The 19,153-nt window shown below is 36.0% G+C and overlaps 3 protein-coding genes and 1 non-coding gene across 7 annotated transcripts; 1 reads left to right on the top strand and 3 right to left on the bottom strand.

Annotated features, from left to right (window-relative positions):
- The first annotated feature begins 1,147 nt into the window (after positions 1 to 1,147).
- PEPKR1 (phosphoenolpyruvate carboxylase-related kinase 1) lies at positions 1,148 to 4,356 on the top strand. 2 transcript variants are annotated; one of them, XM_048094297.2, is made up of 5 exons: positions 1,148 to 1,300; positions 1,861 to 2,569; positions 2,647 to 2,943; positions 3,203 to 3,613; positions 3,857 to 4,356. In XM_048094297.2, exons 2-5 carry the CDS (start codon positions 1,999 to 2,001, stop codon positions 4,120 to 4,122), a joined length of 1,545 nt encoding a protein of 514 aa, XP_047950254.2. In that variant the 5' UTR covers positions 1,148 to 1,300; positions 1,861 to 1,998; the 3' UTR covers positions 4,123 to 4,356. The 2 variants fall into 2 exon arrangements, with proteins under 2 accessions (XP_047950254.2, XP_047950257.2); XM_048094300.2 differs by having other exon boundaries at positions 1,163 to 1,300; positions 2,054 to 2,569.
- A 428-nt stretch (positions 4,357 to 4,784) lies between these two features.
- Positions 4,785 to 11,412, bottom strand: LOC125197352 (tubulin gamma-1 chain). The gene is made up of 12 exons (XM_048096087.2): positions 11,184 to 11,412; positions 10,608 to 10,808; positions 10,121 to 10,232; positions 9,459 to 9,859; positions 8,469 to 8,522; positions 8,293 to 8,397; positions 7,064 to 7,138; positions 6,939 to 6,983; positions 6,186 to 6,314; positions 5,755 to 5,859; positions 5,584 to 5,669; positions 4,785 to 4,989 (listed from the first exon to the last, which is right to left on the bottom strand). Exons 1-11 carry the CDS (start codon positions 11,310 to 11,312, stop codon positions 5,601 to 5,603), a joined length of 1,425 nt encoding a protein of 474 aa, XP_047952044.1. The 5' UTR covers positions 11,313 to 11,412; the 3' UTR covers positions 4,785 to 4,989; positions 5,584 to 5,600.
- Positions 11,413 to 11,946: 534 nt separating this feature from the next.
- On the bottom strand, positions 11,947 to 12,018 carry TRNAG-UCC (transfer RNA glycine (anticodon UCC)). The gene has a single exon. It is a non-coding gene; the product is annotated as a tRNA-Gly (tRNA).
- Positions 12,019 to 12,150: 132 nt separating this feature from the next.
- On the bottom strand, positions 12,151 to 18,608 carry LOC125196515 (Pleckstrin homology (PH) domain superfamily protein). 3 transcript variants are annotated; one of them, XM_048095053.2, is made up of 10 exons: positions 18,468 to 18,608; positions 18,242 to 18,381; positions 17,591 to 17,678; positions 16,540 to 16,903; positions 16,305 to 16,460; positions 15,449 to 15,505; positions 14,399 to 14,496; positions 13,466 to 13,591; positions 12,966 to 13,055; positions 12,151 to 12,664 (listed from the first exon to the last, which is right to left on the bottom strand). In XM_048095053.2, exons 1-10 carry the CDS (start codon positions 18,516 to 18,518, stop codon positions 12,548 to 12,550), a joined length of 1,287 nt encoding a protein of 428 aa, XP_047951010.2. In that variant the 5' UTR covers positions 18,519 to 18,608; the 3' UTR covers positions 12,151 to 12,547. The 3 variants fall into 3 exon arrangements, with proteins under 3 accessions (XP_047951010.2, XP_047951008.2, XP_047951011.2); XM_048095051.2 differs by having other exon boundaries at positions 15,434 to 15,505; XM_048095054.2 differs by lacking the exon at positions 18,468 to 18,608 and having other exon boundaries at positions 15,434 to 15,505; positions 18,271 to 18,381.
- Positions 18,609 to 19,153: the final 545 nt, after the last annotated feature.

Below are 19,153 nucleotides of genomic sequence, written 5' to 3' on the forward strand. Positions count from 1 at the left end.
ATTTAAAGCAAAACATTTGTCATTCGATATGGTATTTTATACTCGTACAGTGCAGTATAAAATACCAAAAAAGAAAAATAAAAAATTTAAATTGAATCGAGCGAATACTAGTGAACAACATAGGGCTCAAGTCCCTACCAAGTGTAAAAATCGATTGAAATCGTTAGTATTATGAGCATATGACCACTAGGTTTGGATGAAATGAGAATAAATTAAATGTGATTTTATTTGTTTTAAGGCTGAGAATATATTACAGCGACGAAAATATAAAACGAAAATAACAACTAATTGATATATTTTGCGAAAAAAAAAAGAATTAAATGGAATTTTATTCGTGTTATACAGTTATTAGAGTTTTTGTCAATTACTAAAACAGCTAGTTGGCTTTTTTATTGTGGAAAAATGTTATGAAATAATTAATGAGGATGACTATATACATATCCATCATTATGCTTATAAAATTTAATTATTCTCACCCGCACGCAAGCATTCATCAATGCACGCTTACTAAATCAAAAAAACAGCCTCAATTATATTAAATCATAGTAGTACAATTGAATGCCCTTAAGGAAAAAAAAAATACACAATTAAAATATTGTATATAATATTGTCAAATAAAATAGACAGAGTTTTATTGCTTTTCTTAATTAGCCTCGGTGTCTTTCACCGCTTTAGATATTTACAAAATCAAGTTTATATTTTTTATATTCGAACATAGTTTGTCCTAGAATTGTGACAGTACAGGTTTATCATCGTTGTTTCACTCACCAAACCCATTTCCTCGGTCACCTGCCTCGGATTCAAAAATACCGTCATTAATTACTAATAAACCCTAATTAGTGGACGCCATCAAGGAAAATCAATTTAATAAAATACAAATATTACGAAATACATAAATTCTGATTTGCGTCAAACTTGGTCGATAAATTTTCGTGCCCTTTTCGTTAGGCGTCCGGGCATTTTCACGTATCTATTTATAACGAGTTGCATTAACGTACATCGAGATGCTTGAAAACACAATAATCAAGTATTAAAAATCCACATAAATTTACTCTAAAAAGAAAAAAAATTAACTAGTAAAATTTGCAAATTGCAACTAGATTGCCAAATTGTTCAAATAAAAGCATTAAAGAACCGGCATTTCCGGTTCTCAGTCGCTGAACATTAAAGTGAGGCTTTTTGAAGTGCAGTATTTTGGAGTAGAGTTTGAATCAAGCTGAGAGCTTTGGATTTGGGGATTCTCCCCAACGGACTTCTCTTCTTCCTCAACGCTTCTCCTTCTCTTTCTTTACAATCTCAGGTAGTTTATTTCGGATTTACCTTTTTGTGTTAATTGATTTTGTCTTTAACCTATCTGTTTGATGTTGATGGGCTTGTTTTGTTTTGGGATTGGAGCTCATTTTATCTCTTGTGTTGCTGTTTTGGGAAGAAATAAAGTGATGGGTTGTGTGGAAATGAAACAAAGTTTCGATCTTTGCTATGAAGAATTGAAATGCTGCTCCTTTTGTTTTGTTTTTTTTTGTTTGTCTTGAACTCTATTCTGGATCTACTGTGTCTTCTGGAAATATGGGTTTTTGTTAGGATTTTTGTGGAAAGCTTTAATTTTGAAAAGGTTATCAGTCTTTTGTTGAAAGATCAGAACCCTAGCAAGAATTGGGGAATTGGGAAAATGAATTAGGTTTTTATGAGCTGGATGCAAAATAGGTCTGTAGAGAAGTCTTGGATTGGGAATGTGGTATTCTTTGTTTCTGTATGCGGACAAGCTAAATTGTGTTTTTATCTTGCTGGGATGAACATGACTTACCGTGTCTACTTGGCTTTCGTTGGATTGATTAGTGATGCTTTTATTGGCTTAAGCAGGATTTTTGGATTTGTTTATCCGAAACTGAGGAAGAAGAATTGGATGTGTGTTTTGGAAGTTGAGAAAGCATGATTGGGGAAGTTTTGAATGGTGATCTTTGATGTAATAGTGGTATTGTGACGCGAGTTTTGACAGAGATGGGCAGTCGGGACATGACTCTGACTCACCCTTTTAAATGTTTTAAATCTTCAGATATGAGTAACACAATCTTGAATTTGAGCCAGACCGGTAATTTTAGGGAGCGGTATGTTCTTGGAGATCAGCTAGGCTGGGGGAGATTTGGAATTATAAGAGAGTGCTCTGATAAGTTGACGGGCGAAGTTTTGGCTTGCAAGTCTATTTCAAAGGAGAGATTGGTTACAGAGGACGACGTTTGGAGTGTGAAGCTCGAGATTGATATTTTGACTAAGTTATCTGGGCATGAAAATGTTGTGGATCTCAAGGCTGTCTACGAGGAGGAGGATTACGTGCATCTTCTGATGGAACTATGTGCTGGTGGGGAGCTTTTCCATCGGATTGAGCAGCTGGGAAGATTGTCGGAGCATGAGGCACATGCTATCTTCAAGCAGCTGATGGAAGTCCTCATTTATTGTCATGATAAACGCATTGTGCATAGAGATTTGAAACCTGAAAATATCCTATTAGTCTCGAGGTCTTCCTCAACTATCAAATTGGCCGACTTTGGTCTCGCAACACATATCGAACCTGGTATGATATTTGTTTATTAAATATAGTAGCATTCCATTGGATGCTTTATTCAGAATCTTTAGCTTCTCTATTAACAGGAAACGCACTGCGTGGGACCGTTGGGAGTCCTTTCTACATTGCTCCCGAGGTTTTGGCCGGAGATTATAATCAAGCCGCTGATGTGTGGAGTGCCGGTGTTATTCTATACATTCTGCTAAGTGGGATCCCTCCTTTTTGGGGGAAAACCAAATCGACCATCTTTGATGCTGTGCGAGCTGCAAACTTGTGTTTCTATTCTGATATTTGGGATCACATTTCGATGTCAGCTAAGGACTTGATTTCAGGAATGCTGTGTCTCGATCCTGCGAAGAGATTAACTGCAGCTCAAGTACTCGGTATGTTGATGCTCATTTTCGTAGACTTTAATGTGCAGTAGTTTGATTTTATCATTAACTAGGGTGTAATTATCAAATTTTCGAATTCTGAATCTCGAATATTCTTTAGATAGCGACTCTCAACTGAATCTTGAACATTCTATAGAAAATACATATACCAAATGTTTGGTTGAGTCTTAACTCTAGATTGTGGTCTTATTTACACAATCAATTAATTTGTTTTTCATGTTTTGATGGTGACCGTTTCACTTACTTGCAGCGCACACGTGGACAAAGGATGCTCCTCGGGATACTGATAAACTGTATAGACAAGATATTTTCCAATGTGAACAATCAGAAGTCGGCAGCTCTTCTTTCTCGAACCTTACTATTGCAAGGGATCAGGATCTTAGTTTCTGCAATGGATCGCCACCAGTTGTGAACAGTGAGCACGAAGATTCCCCCACTTTCTCATGCCAGTCATCATTCTATTCAAGTCCGATGAACCAGCGCACACCTTCCTCCAAACGAGATGGCGTTCATTCTGGTAGCTGCTGTGAATCGCACGGACCAGAATTCTCGTCTCCAATTCCTTCAATGCCCAGTTTTACCTTTTTCACCCCTATGCCTGCATTTGAACCAAGCGAAGAATCACTATGTTTCAAGACCAAAACACTTTCAATCGATAAAGGTACATCGTGTGCTCTAGAATGTCATCATATTTTTCTTCACATGTTTTTATCTTTCACTAGTATCCAAACACGTGCATAAGTAACGCGGCAAAGATGGAAAAACTGGATATGGCATTATTCGTTTCTATATTATTGTGAAAATGCCTCATCTCCAATTAAATGGAGAGTGTATATTCTTGTTCTGGTTTTGCTTCTTCGTGGATGCATGTCTTGACAATCGGGTGTTGTGCTTGTGCTTTCAGAACCAAATATTAGAAAGCTTATCCTACTGCCGGATTCTTCACCACCCGGACAAGACAAAGGGGAGCAGAAGTCCGAAGTCCGTAGGGGAGGATGGGCTGCCGGCACTTCAAAATCTACAAACTTGCAGAGCAAGAGGAACAACACAATCGGAGTTGGTGAACTCGACCATCTGGACCTCATTTCCACCGTTGCTGCAGTTAGCCGTTGGGCGTCCTGCACGCAGATTCCAAGCGCAACATCACTGCTACCTTCACTTGTTTGCTAGCTAAGAGAGAACTAGAAATGTATTACTATTTTAAATTAAACGTAGAAATGTGTTACTATTATTGTTAAATTAAACTTATATTATTCCAGGAATCATGTATGAGTATGACTGCAGCTGATAGGAATGGAGAGTGTATATATATGTTAGGAGACATTACTGATGTTGAAGGGGCAAAGCTAAGGATGGAACATTGCTTTGTTTTCTTGCTTTCAAATAGAATGTTTGCTTTGTTGATACGCTGATTTTGTTAGTACTTTTTTTGTTTACATTTGAAATGTAAGCTTCTTGTCTTTTTGGCTTGAATGTTTTCTACCAGGTAAAAGAAACTATGGCTGTAACAAATGAGTGTTTTTTGTTGAAAGTGAGTTGGAAAGCTAGTTCTTCATCATATTGTGATCATGGTTTTCAATGGAACTAAGTGAGAAAGTGTACCAATTAATTACAATGCTCAGATAAAAATCCTATTGCAATTATCAAATTGTGCCAAAAAAGTTGTGATGGATTCTATTTGCATCATAAGATTAATACTAGTAGTTCCTACATTTCTTCCCAGAAAATGCTAATTCATGGTTTTATCTGAAAAGTTCATTATAAGTTCGATTAGAAACGTACTAGTATACAAGCAAAACTGCAATAATATTTGACTCACAATGATCTCACAATAGAATAAAAATCACGCGATGAACTGATTGATTTCCATACACAAGCATGTTCGTTAGTACAAACGGAAACACCAAAAAAGGAGAACAAAAGATTCTCAAACTTCATATGTGCTCTGAATATAGGGATTCCTACAGACGATCAACAAGCATAACTGAAAATCAAATTCACTCTTCACCGTTCCTACTCAGCTTAACGCACAGTTCCCTGTCAAAACAAAACCCCACAGACTAAGTGGCAAATCTACAGACGATATATACTACAGAATGGTCATTAAAATAATATTGCAAATCCAATGAAGCAACCCAGTAATCTGTAAGCGAGACGAGAGGCAACAAAAGGTAGTCTCAAAGAAAATGTGTTCCTTAAATTAGTGAGTTATAAATCCAAACAAGTTAATCACTGATTGGAAAATTATGAACACCAATAACTCGAAAGCTCCAAATGTCCAAGCTGTGGCAATTTTTCCTGTTGATGGACTCCCAACATATTTGATGCCGGGCTTAAGCAAAGGCTCAACCGTCTAACTAGTTGGAAAATTCACTAGTAAATACTTACATTGTAGAAGTAGTTACTCAGATCAAATGCACCCAATATAACTCATCTTATATCAGATATGAAAATTGTTGTAAAATGGAACTCTATCGAGGTCTAAAAGTATCAATTGACACGATGCAAAGTTGACTACTATTCCACACAAAAACTGAATTTTAAAACCGACACTGAAGCAACAAACAGACACACAAGATAAAAATGCCATGGAGGCTGGAATAGTACATGGATGAGAAATAGGAAACAAACCAGAAAGAGTTACAAAGTCAAACTGATAGCTTTGGATCCACTGTTCCAGTAGCATTTCCTTCTCCTGACATGAGATGGTCAGGATCCTGCAACGAGTAACAATGACAGCATTAGTTTCACCGACTCAGTGTGTAAAATACACATAAATACACCAGTCTAGCATATGGTCACCTCCATTCCCCACTTGATGTAATCTGGGGACTCACAAGCCTTGTACTCATCGACAAGACTCTCAATCATATCTCTGGATTCATCAAATTCTGAAAGATCATTGTCCTGAACATGTTTCAACATTCTGGTTCAGTCAGAGAGTTCTGATAATTTAGAACTGTGGAAAACCTAATTATATATCCGTACTCAAACAAATGAGCAGCAGACAAGCATATGTCTGTTATCCAATGAAATTTTAAACTAGACATCAACTGGTTCTGCTTACACAGAAGAAAAATCGACATTACACTGTCTCTCTGGGAACAATTGAGCAGATTCACATGTCTTCATAACTATGTAGTGATATAAAATAAGTCATATAAATCAACATAAATTCTGAAAACATGGACTAAATACAGCAATCAACACAGAACAAATGATGGAGAACTTACAGCAAACATTGGGTGATTTCTGTAGTTATCAAGAAAAGCCTGCCTCTTTCTCAGCTTGTCGTATTGACTCAAGCACTTGGAGAATAAGTGGCGGATGCCAGTATGACTGGCTAACATGAGTCCACTCACCTAACAGATACAGAGAAATTATGATCAGGATCTTTCAAATTAAAAAATGTGATTTGTCTGTCTATATATAATACGGAACAGGTTGTATGAGTTTTATAAGTAAATTTTAAGCAGCGGCAGTGCTTAGAGTAGAGAATGAGTTGGCTGAGCAATTTCTCAGGTTTAGGAAATAACTTAGCTGAATTCAACTCAAGATTCCATCCTAGCGAGAATATTAACATTCTGTAGATAAAAACATAGTACTCCACTAAATAGTTGTTTTTATCACTACAGCACCACATAAGTTCTTTGTATTAGTAGGATAGAGTGGACATCTTCTAGTTATCACTTAAGCATGAAGACATAAGATTACATTAGCTATTCAAGCGAGGATAAACAGCACCCAGATATATTCTTGTATTGTATCATGCACTTAATCTTAAAATATTTAGGTGTTAATAAATGATTAGACATTGGAAATAATGTGGTCAAAAGATGCGGACCAACCATGAGGTAATTGGTTTATGGATGAACAATCATGAAACAAGAGTTAGCAAGCCAGTTGAGCAAATGGGACATATTGGCATGTTCCAAAGTCCTGAACAAATATTCTTATCGATGGAAACTAAACAAGTAAAGTCTTACACGGTGAGCTGTTTGCACGTAAGGAGACTTCCTAGACAGAGCAACCTGTCAAAATTGCAAAATAGCCTCATATAATAACCTGATCAGATGACCAAAATAAAAAGGGAAATAAGATCTAAGCATACCTGAATGCTAGCAGGGCCCCATTCAATAAAATTAACAAGTTTTCTTTCACGTATTCTCTGTAAACTATCATGGACCTGGTTTTAGGGAAAGTGAAGTCAGTACTAGAGATAGAACACACGTGCAACATTTAAAAAAGAAAGAAAGTATTCAAACCAGAGCATGTCGTAGGTACTTTCAGATGAAAATCGTAGGCAAGCCACACTTTTTACATGGAGTGTAGATAAGATTGATTTCACATTTACAAGTATAGAAGCATATCATTAATGAGTCTAATGACACAGGTGTCCCATCAACTATAGTTTCACATATTGGATTTTCAGTTGAGGCATTGGGATAAAACGCTGTAAATTCATCTGAATTTTGTACTCCATAGCTCTCATAAATTACCAGTCATCGCAGTTTGATGAAACACTGCTATTTGTACCATTCATACTTTATACTCCCTCTGTCCCATTAAAAATGAAACGTTTTCCTTTTTTGGTTGTCCCATTAAAAATGAAACGTTTCCTAAAATGGAAACAACTCTATCTCTACTTTTTCATCTCTCTTACTTTACTCTCACTTCATTTACTCACAAAACAACACTACATAAAATCCCGTGCCGATTCCCAAATGTTGCATTTTAAGTGGGACGGAGGGAGTACATTTTTTGTTAAGCTCCAGCAAAATTCAATAATATGTCTGAACTAATGTTGTACTGCAATAATAGCAGCTGAACTTGCAAAACTGTAGCTCATGGGACATTTCTTTGCAAAATCATCTGTAGACAAGCTCATCTAAGTCTTGTATTCTATTTTAGTCTTATAGTAAATGATGAAATTTGTAGAATCAGATTTTAATTTACTAACAATTGCAATGTTGAAAACTTGAAACCAAGAAGACAACACCACAACTATCTCAATAGTAGTCCAATGATCTACCATGCCAAATCATGTCAAGGGCATCGTTTAGAGTACAGACCAGACCTCTTCAGATTTAATACAAATAGCACCATCATGCCAAAATTAATGGGACATAGTTATACAAGAAAAGATTCACTGGGTCCAATTCTGAATAATTTTGCGTAAATACAAACCTCACAACCAGTAAATATCCTTTGCAGTTAAACTGTAGATTCTCTTTCACAGCCATAAACATGGTTGAAATAAAATCAAAATGCACTAACTTCCAAGTAACAAACAGTACCAAGGAACCATATCCTAATTTGTTGAGCATTTGGGATAAATACCTGGGTAGGATCCACTTCTCCTTGAATAATGTTCAAAATTGATATATATTTTGCCTGGCTAGCCTCTTTTGTTCGGGCACAAGATGAAACCATAATATTTTTTGTCTGTAAACAAGAATACCATGAGAGAATTTTTCAAAATTGAATTGAGAAAAATGGAGAGGTTTCTATCTTGCCTGAAGAAGTCTTCTCATCACATCAAGTACGGTTGTTTTCCTAATTACATTAGCCTGCCAACAGGAGCAGCTGCATAAGATTGCTAACTTACAAATTCGAAGAACTACACTTTATCGCTAAGCAACAATACACAACAGAGCAAAAAAATTTGAAGTCCAAAACCAAAAGTAAAAACATGAATAACGGTAATTGCTAGTGAGCAGAAATATGCTAATCTGAAATGTTTTTTACAATTAGAGCATTAGTTGTCAAAATACTAATAAACTTCATAAGCTCAATTCTCATCATGTAAAACTCTTTCTGTTAAGATGATAAACTGTGCTTCCACATCTCACACATAACTTTGTTTAGGGCAGAAAATCAAACTGTGATCTTGAAACAATGAAAAAACTAGAGTTCTCAGCAGTAATGGAGCTTAAGAATGTGCTATAGGAGTTATTAATCTAGCCCATGATGTCAAAGTGATGAAGCCATTGTAGCAATATGTATCCACACTCTCTTTCATAAAAAGAATATAACACCATTTGGTAATATCACCAGATGAGATTTGACACTAGAGCCACAGCGCAATAGAAGTTTTCACACATACTGTAACTAATAATGCATACATATGTTGCAATTGGACATTAACAAAAAAAATTGAAGGGGATTTAATAGAAATTTAGTCACTAAAATACAGTGGCAGATGCAGAACTGCGTGGGGAATTGAAGAACCATCTTAAATTACACTAACCAGGCACTGATTATATATATACTGTGTTATTAAGATCTTATAAATGTCAAAACCAATAGAACAGTTATGCATCTACGATAAATTATCTTTAAGAACTCATATACCACTTTGACATTAACAGAAAAACTCAAGCACAAAGAATGATTTCTACTAAAAACACAATCATTTTTTTTGTAATGGCTAAAAAATATTACAAACAACAAAAAAAAAGACAACCAACTAGGTAAATATCTATTGTTAGTTAATGATATCTAACCTGGCGTTCCACAGTAAGAGGCGTATATCCTGTCATTAAAAAGTGGCACCGAGGTGTAGGGATCAAAGAAGCAAGGAGGCCAACCAAGTCATTATTCATATATCCTGGATACCGTAATGTTGTAGTGCTTGCAGACATGACAGTGGAAACTAGAGAATTTGTTTGAGTAAAAGTGGGAGTTGTGATGTGAAGCCGCTCTACAGCAATCCTATTGAGTGCAGTATTGTCAAGAACAACCACACAATCAGCATTCAAGGTCAAACGCTTGAGCGTTAAAAGGGAATTGTATGGCTGTACCACCACATCACTAGTCTCGTTTTGGTTTGGAAATACACTATAAGTTTGTACAAGTTTTTTGCTGTATCTGTCATTCAAAGTTTCCAAGAGATAAGAACCCATCCCTGCATCAAAGAAAATCAATTTAGTAGTAGAAAGCAATTACCACCAGAACCTAGCTACTACATTGGCAGAATTATTTGCTCACTCCATTATGATGGCAACAAAACTAAGTCCTAGACAAGACTCAAAGCCTCAAATTAAAAGGATATCAAACTAATTCATCAATAGCCTTGTATTAAGCATAAAATACAATCCAGTGACTATGCTCATAAGTTTATGAATCTATACCATCTGATGCCACCAGTACTTTCATAATAAGTTACCTGAGCCTGTTCCACCAGCAATTGAATGGCATAGCACGAAACCTTCAAGACTGTCACTGCCATCTGCCTCTCTATCAATCATGTCCATCAAATCCTCCTCATATTGCTTTCCCTGATCAAAAGGATAAAATGTTTCAGGAAAAAAATATTGGAATTCATCAAATGGGTTCATCTAGCAAATGCAACAATCAAATATAGAAAACCAGCATAAAACCAAAACAGGAGATGCATAATTTAACATATCAAAGCCCAAGAAATTCACTAAAGATATAATTTCCCTTTTGACATATTGAATTTTTACTTTTGGAAAGATGATACAAATGCAGTGGGCACTAAGTTAAATTGTGGTGGCCTATAGGCACTAAGCAAGCCATGATGATTGATCATTTTGTTTAAGTGATATGAAAAGAAGAATAAAAAACAAGGGAACCCTACTAATTTCCCTAAGAAACCCCAAGAACTTGAGTAGTTAAATAAACAGCCGTACCTGATGGTATCCACTTGCCCAGTTATTCCCAGCACCTCCTCCATGATCCGCAATGAATACATTCTCATGATTGTAGAGATTCCTGTATTCGCCATTTTGTATGCTATTAATCACCCGAGGCTCCAAATCCATAAGCAACGCACGTGGTATATAATGCTGGTCATCTGCTTGATAGAAAAACACATCCTTACGGTCACCTCCCTGCACAATGCACATTCATCATGTAGATAATTTAGTGAATACAATCACCCAATAAAACTACATTACACAAATTTCCAGCACTTTGAACTGAGATAAAATCAAACAGTCACCTATCTTACTTGCTTGCCATTTTTACTTTCCAATAAGCCATTCCAAAAATAAATCGTGGATAAAACAGTAACACCGTAGTAGCATTAAGTGTGGCAATTAACGATCTTCTACATCTATACAAGTGGCACGAAGTACACAGAAAGAAAACTCCTCACACAAACGAGCATTAGCAACATAGACACACCACTCCCAAAATCCAGACCCCGAGAGAGGGAATTCAGCATTTATGCGAAAAACAAAGCGGAAAAGCAGGGATTTAGAAACCTGGGTTGCAAAATCTTCGAGAATGCCGTCTTTGCTGATGCCGTGCTCGAGGCAGAGCTGCTTCCAGAACTCCATTCCGATCTGGTTGCCACATTGGCCGACCTGCAGCGTGATGATCTCGCGAGGCATTTCTGGTTCTCAATCAGGGTAGGGTTTTAGCGGTTTTTGAAATTGAAATGAAGAGAGAAGAAGAGTAAAGCTACGAGTGAGAAAGATTGGGGATTTTGGAATTGGGTTTTGTTGGATTGGCGGGACCTTGACTATATACTACTCCCTCCGTCCACAAATAGGAGTCCCGTTATTCCATTTTAGTCCATCCGCGAATAAGAGTCTTTTTAGTCAGTCCGCGAATAAGAGTCTCGGTTCACTTTTACTAGTAATAGGTGAATAAGAGTCTCGGTTCACTTTTACTAGTAATAGGGTTCCACTAACTTATTCCACACACATTTCATTTAAAACTAATATATACAAGTAGGACCCCTATTCCACTAAAACTCGACTCGTGTCGCTCATGAATGGGACTTGTAATGGCGGATGGATGGAGTACTATACTATATATTTATGGACTAAAATTAACACTACAAATACTAGTTTCTTTTATTAAATGTAGCTTCATTCATTATTTTATGAATTCGTGATCATGAATTCATTTAAAATGGCGATGAAATAATCGTAAATGAGTATCATCAATTATGCAAAAAGTAAAAAACACATTGAAATGTGAACATTAAAATTCACATAGTAAAATAAAAAGTATAAATGTTGCGTTTGCCGGGAGTCGAACCCGGGTCTATTGCTTGGAAGGCAATTATCCTAACCGTTGGACTACAAACGCATAACATATTAATCAATGTTATCTAATGAATTCATATCTATTAAACTTACTCACCAAATATGATTCAAATACACTATTGTCTCTATATGATGACAAATAATGAAATATACTGATATCTCTAAAAAAAGAATCTCAAAAATTACCAATTGGCACTTTATCATTACAAAATAGTCGTAAAAGCTAATACATGATGATACACAATCCCAATTCAAAGCTTAAGCAAACAATGTAGCTACAATGGAAATACACCTCTCTCCGGAGTAAAAGTCTATACGCCCTTTAAAAGTCTTTAGGTTTGGATGTTAACTCGGTAGCATCGTCGGGAATTGACCGCTTTCGATGCTATCCAGAGTGCAAGCAACCCAATCGATCATCTGTAGGGCGTTTACGGCCTTCAGCATTTTGGGGAATCCTCTAGTTTTACACATCTTTTAAATACGGACCATCACCGTTGTACCACATTTACGCAGAATGGTGATCTTCAGCTAGATGTACAACACACAATGTTTTCTTGGCATTTCTCCGAAACTCAGCCTGCAGGAGCATATTCCTGAATTGCAGCTGCAAGTTTATCCCTGTCCTCCTCTGTCTTCGTTCTCATCAGAAAGGTCCGTGCAATGACAGCATCGTTGTTATCATCATCAGCCTTCAGGAAAAGAAGGGAAACTAATCAACTTATTCTTTGAGAAAGTGTCCATTAATTGCTGGGCAAAATATTAATAGTTGATCAATATTGATGTTTTTGTTTTATCCATATATATCTATACATTTGCTATAAGCAGCAAGAGCAAACCATATTTTGTTGTATTAGAAAATAAAAGGCTAGAATAAGCAGAAGGAATATATCAGAAAGATCCAGCCACAAAATAATGATTATTTAAAAAACACATGTCAAAGAGAGAGAGAAAGCAAAGAACAAAGGTGATAACCAAACTGCAGTAAATTACCTTAGTATGAAATATTGCTACTACTGAATTTTTTTGCTTGCTTGTTTTGATGCCCGGGTACAAAGAAGCATTTAGCAGCAGCTTTCCCACCTGCAATAATTGGAGGCCGTGAGCAGAATGATCAACAGACTTACAGTCTCAAGTTCATCATGTCAACTAATTCTTCAATCGATTCATGCAGTATCAGCACATATGTACTTAGGTAAAGAACACAAGTATCCATTATACAGACCAACTACCTCCTAAATTTGACTAAATAAACAATCTCACTTGAAATAAAAAATTGGTCAGGGCTTTAAAGCAGTACATCTTCATCTCCATTTCTCTATGTATTTCAGGCATATATGCACATAAAAGTAACAAAACTAAGGATCATTTCCAGTTAAATCACAAGTAAAATATCAAATGGTGTGTGGAGAAACAAGATTACAAAATGCATATTACCAGAATTAAATAATCGAATAAAGTGAAGGATTATCAGCATATCATAAGGAACCTACATCATTACGAATAACAATGACCGGTTTGGATTCCTTGGTGCCCTTACTAATGCCTTCTTTGCATTTGATATTAAGTTGACCCACGCCTTTATCTTTCCAGTCACCTTTGTCTTCTGGATCACTTGACTGGTAACAAAGAAAGCATGCACAAGAGTGCATGAAGAAGCATAAATTTTCTGATAAATCAATCATAATCTAGTTTGGAAGTCAGTACATCACGCAGATCACCTCTCATTGAAGAAAACAAGTATAATGCAGAAAATCAAGAATCTTAACGAAAAATAAAAGCTTTTTACTTCATCAGAATGTAATGATATGTAGCAATAATGCTACATTTCAGATTTGCTGAAACCAGAAAAGGAAAAAAAGATTCAAGACTTTTCTACAGCATAATGTGTTCATATTGTCAGACAGATTCATGAAATTGCAATAGCACATAAGGGCATACGAGCTCAAACATGTAAACACTGTCTTATAGGGCGGGTTGGTGAACAAACAACTAGCAACTGCACTTCGGAGTAAGTTCCACAAATTATATTTTTATAGTAGTGACCAAAGTGACTAGACGCCTTCATTAGGTTTCAAAAAAAATAAACATATAGATGTTTCATCAAGTAAGGTAATTCAAATTGAAATTAAACATTAAAGAAATCATTGCTTTAGTTCTTACAACTCATGGAACTAACTTTAGAATTTTGATCCTAAGGAATCCCTTTGGGTAAGTCAGAAGATTAGATGATGGGGGGTGGGGGGGACAAAAAAGGCAAATTCCTTAAGCATGTGAAAACTGTTAGCATGCATGTATACTTCATTAGACGTGTTGCGACTGTAAACAGTATTAAAGACATCTTCTTTCTGTTGACCAAGATTGGGCTCTTTCCTCTATGATCTCTCTCCAACAAGATGGTCAGTCTATTTCTACCACATGCGTACCTTAACATAAAGTTTGCATTTTACTTCATGCACGAGAACAATTCCTTCCTCTTGGCTTTTCTTTACAGATGGACTGCTAGGCTGTTCAACATCCTCATCTGCGTTTCATAAGACCACACAAGAAACAAAGTAAATAACTTAAGCAATCGATATGCAACCTCTTTCCAAACATCTTAAAAAGTAAAGAGCAAGAATTTTATCGCCATTATTCTTTGATAGAGGAACGAGAACTTGTTGCTTTCATGCCAATCAATGTTGCTAATGGCGGATGGTGGGTTATGACAGTTTTCCGAAAACCCACCATAAGGCTAAGGCAGATAATGTGGCAGGTATGATAAAGATAAGATAAAACTAAATTCTAGAGTTTAAACATATTGAACCAGTCAGAAAATGTGGGGGGTGAGAGGTCGTGATATAGCTTACAAACTAAATGGCAAGCTTTCAATGGGTTGGTCAAAATGGGTCAACGGTTTGGTTGCCCCAGATATCAATTTCTTTTCCTATTCGAACTAGCAACGCCATATCTACTAAAACTGCCATAGCTGCCACCAGGGCAGCCACCACAAGCCACCGCATCAAAACTGACATGCCACAGTGTAGTGATAGTGGTGTGGCAGAAACCTCAAAATTACCACATCCACCAGCCAATGCTCATAACAACCATTTAACAACATTGATGTCAGTATAGCAAATGCCACCAATAAAAAAGTTTATCTACCTAAAAATAAGATGATGTGAGGAATTAGATAATGTAGTCCTAGTTATAAACTATGGGATTTAGCAAGTACGGTGTGCGCAATGCATGATGGCTGGCCCTTAACAGAAAAATGGAGGGTCTGAGCTCTCCCCAATTATTAATTCAAATGAAGAGATGAGAAGAAACATAGAAGGGGTGAAAGGAAAAGAAAATTAATATCATATCTTGGTACATGTCCAACCTTACTATATGTGATGAGTCATCACATTGTGCAAGCATATAAGAAGATATAATCTTACTGAGAACCACTTGATCATAAAATTAAGTTCACCTCTTACCCCCATCAGCCTCACCAGAAGTTGCGTTACTTAGTGGAACTGCATGTGAATTTCCAGTGGCCAACTGATTTCCTGGAAGACACGGAAACAAAATCAGATTTCATTCAAATGAGTTAACTGGATTACAAATAACATATTTTATCATGAGGAGGGTTTACAAGGGTTTAAGGTTTAGGTGAGTCATAATGGAATTAGACGATAGAAAGACAAATCATACAATTATTGTTGAAGAGATGAAGACAAAGTGTTCTGCATAATGTATATTTTATCATCAGAGGGAACATTTATATTCGATTTATTATCAACAAATACATCCAAAATGACATTTAAAACAGATAGGTTCAATCAAGATTACCATTCCTGAAAGACTGAATACCATATCTTCAGATTGATTTATAAATCACACAGAGACGGTTAAAAGATTCAGGAAAATATATATTTTAACTGTTTCCACATGAGGTGTTACGATGCGCAGCAAAATTTTCCTAACTTAAAACAGTTTTGCATGTGATGGTGCGAGATACTACATTGCCTTCAGCCAATAAAGGTTCGATTTTTATTTTGAGTTACCATTTGGTAAATCCTTTTTTTGATGCATAGATCTATTTAAACTATTATTTTCACTTAGGGCATGCTATAGCTTTGCTTAAAACAGTTGAGGCTCAAAAAAATGACACATTTCCATTTCATTTCGCATCTTATCACAGAACAAAAGTACTCTGACACAAATATCTGAAGAAAGGACTAAATAGTGCATGTGACACCTGTCAGAAAAAAATAACAAAAAAGCACCTAATACAGAGACATTTGATTCCAGCATATTAGAGCAATTTGAGTAAGAGAACTGCCTAAATATCACAAACATGAATACCTCCAAACGAGAAAGGGGAATTTTTATTAAAGGCACTTCCAGGAGGCCAATTTCCGAAGCTTGGTGTTGTAGCTACAGAAGATTCAGGATTCCCAGGTTTGCCCGAAAATAGGTTTTGACCATTTTTATCAATTCCAGATGCAGGTTTAGAAGCACCTATAACAGAGAAATTTAATTATAGTATAATAGAGCAAATTGTGTAAGAGAACTTCATAAATATCACAAATATGAATACCTCCAAACGAGAAAGAGGAATTTTTATTAAAGGCATCTGCAGGAGGCGAGATTCCAAGGCTTGGTGTCGTAGCTACAGAAGATTCAGGAATCCCGGGTTTGGCCCAAACTAGGCTTTGACTACTTTTATCAATTCCAGATGCAGGTTTAGATTGAGCGTCATTCCCAAAATTCCAACTACCAGAACTTGGTGACAAAGCTGAAGAAAATGAAGGGAATCCCGGTTTGCCCAAAACTAACTTAGGACTGCTCTTTTCAACATCTGATGTGGGTTTCGTTTGAGCATCATTACACCGAAGCTCGCCTGGACTCTCTCCTTTTGCAGCATTTGCTTTCAGCCAGTTAACAACATCAGTAAATTTGTCCTGCAATTGAAGCCAAAAGATTAAAAAAACACAAACAATGTATATAAAATCTAAGCTGTCGTGCAATTTGCATCAATGCCAAATGTAGTATCCAAAAATATTTTGAGTTCAAATGCTAGATAAATTTAATCTTGGATTATCCTCCTAATATGCCATACACACGTGAAATAACCGATATCCCATCCCTGGAGAAAATATTCTCTGTAACTTCCAGTAAACAATAATCAAGTTACAACTTGATCGAGTAGGCTACCTGACAGCGTATATGATATCTATTTTTAAGATGCAAGAGACACATTCCATTGGTTAAACCTCCAGGTAATGTTCAGCAACCTGTTGTATTATTGAATCAAATGTGTAACCTCCAACGCTCACTCAAATTACATATAAATAGGCACCATACATAGGTTCAACAAATTTGGTAAATTTTAAATGCACATTAGAATTGAAACTTGATGACCAGAAGAATCTCCGTTCTTTTCCTAGGTGCTAACGTTCACTCAAACAACCTAGATCAATGATTCAACATCTCATGAATATGCCCACGAAAAGTCTGAACGATAGACAAACAGTACTAAAATTTCATAGGAATCAGACTCTTCTTTCACCATGACAAGAGGTATGTAGGAAATGGTGCAAGACACATGTAATATGGCCTAACAAGGTAAGGAGCTTCTAACCAATTACCATGATGCTTTTAGCATGATTTAAGTAGTCCTGAGCTCCATCTTCCCAAAGCTCATCTGGATGGTTTTTTAGCTGAGCTTGCACCCAACTGGACAGAGAAAGACATGTATATCAGCACGCACACTTCAAAGTTCGAACCATTCAATGCAAAGAAAAACATGGAGACAAGCATCCTGACAGCTTATACACCAAGAACACTACATAGATAAACAAGCTTAAACATATGCAAATTTGAGTTATGGATACAAGCAACATAACATTGTCCATAAATTTGATTGCATAACTTGAAATGCAGCAAGAAAGGAAGATGCAAGCATTAAAAAAAAAATATGAACAACAATGCCTAAAGTTTGTCACAATTGTCTAGACTACTGCTACCGATTTTCAATTCGAAACAAGGAATTGTACGTTGTTAGTTCGTTCAGCGCTTTCAAGCATAACAGTTCTACAAATACAGAATGAACTCTATCTACTAGTATACACTTCCGCATTTACACCATCTCATCCAATCTAATCTAATCATCAGTTTTACGAATTACACCATCTCATATTTTCAATTCAATACTAGCATAATAACAAAAAAGTCACAAAAAATATGAAATAGCAACCAATCGAGAAAAAAAATACAAACTTAACAGTAAAATTTAGGACCTTGCAAACTGGGTGTTGAGAGCTCTCACATGCTGTTTTGATGATTCAGCCCTCTTTGCATCCAACGGCAGCTGGGGGCTCGATTGATCCGGCTTGAGCGCATCAAGCGGCGAACCCATTGTTACTCTCTTGCTCTCCGACTGCACATTAATTTACAACAAAACAAGCTCAATTAAATAAATTAAATTACAAAAAAAGAGGTTGCAGAGTAAGAACACAAACTTACGAATTGAGCGGATTCGGATATGGCTGCTCGCTTCGTCCCTCTCGTGAACATCTCAGCTTTAGCGGTCTCGGCGAATGAAAAAATTAGGGTTATAAACCAGTCTGAATGGAGAAGAACATATTTTTTGAAGTATTAGATATTTTGGAAAATAAATAATTCAATAGTCCTTAATTAATTTGGGATTTTAGAATTAATATATATTCAAATTGAAATTTCATATCACACCCCAACCCCAATAATATACTATATACCTATGATAAACAAATAGTATAAATTAAAATAAATAAATTACATCACCATCAACATACTTTAATAGTTTATTTACAAATATTTTAAATTTGTATGCATAATCATAAACATAAATATCATATAGTTTGTATAAATATCATGACATCATATGTGATATATCTCTCTGTTCAATTTACTATTATGTAACAAATCAAATCTGGTGTCTGCTCGGGAATTCTATTGTATATGACCCGTAGATTTATTGTCATTGCATATATGACCCGTAGATTCATTGTCATTGATTCATACCCAGGTTAGCCCACAAACCCTCTTTAATCCAATGATGCATATGATTCCAATGTTATATGTAAACATATCCGTTGCACCACCCGCATATCCAGTATACTAAATATACATACCATATTTCACCAATAATTCCAACATAATATATATAACAT

The sequence above is a fragment of the Salvia hispanica genome, chromosome 4, assembly GCF_029641045.1.
Source record: "Salvia hispanica isolate PSC_SH4W2 chromosome 4, Shi_PSC_v1, whole genome shotgun sequence".
NCBI lineage: Eukaryota > Viridiplantae > Streptophyta > Magnoliopsida > Lamiales > Lamiaceae > Salvia > Salvia hispanica.

Coding starts and splice junctions, on each gene's coding strand:
- PEPKR1 (XM_048094297.2), top strand. CDS start 1,999: ATGGGCAGTCGGGACATGACTCTGACTCACCCTTTTAAATGTTTTAAA. Junction 2,570..2,646: donor CGCAACACATATCGAACCTG/GTATGATATTTG, acceptor CTCTATTAACAG/GAAACGCACTGCGTGGGACC. Junction 3,614..3,856: donor AACACTTTCAATCGATAAAG/GTACATCGTGTG, acceptor TTGTGCTTTCAG/AACCAAATATTAGAAAGCTT.
- LOC125197352 (XM_048096087.2), bottom strand. CDS start 11,312: ATGCCTCGCGAGATCATCACGCTGCAGGTCGGCCAATGTGGCAACCAG. Junction 10,809..11,183: donor TCGAAGATTTTGCAACCCAG/GTTTCTAAATCC, acceptor TGCATTGTGCAG/GGAGGTGACCGTAAGGATGT. Junction 5,670..5,754: donor ACATCAAGTGGGGAATGGAG/GTGACCATATGC, acceptor TACTCGTTGCAG/GATCCTGACCATCTCATGTC.
- LOC125196515 (XM_048095051.2), bottom strand. CDS start 18,518: ATGTTCACGAGAGGGACGAAGCGAGCAGCCATATCCGAATCCGCTCAA. Junction 16,904..17,590: donor ATCATGCTAAAAGCATCATG/GTAATTGGTTAG, acceptor CTTCAATTGCAG/GACAAATTTACTGATGTTGT. Junction 15,506..16,304: donor TTCCCCTTTCTCGTTTGGAG/GTATTCATGTTT, acceptor CGTGTCTTCCAG/GAAATCAGTTGGCCACTGGA.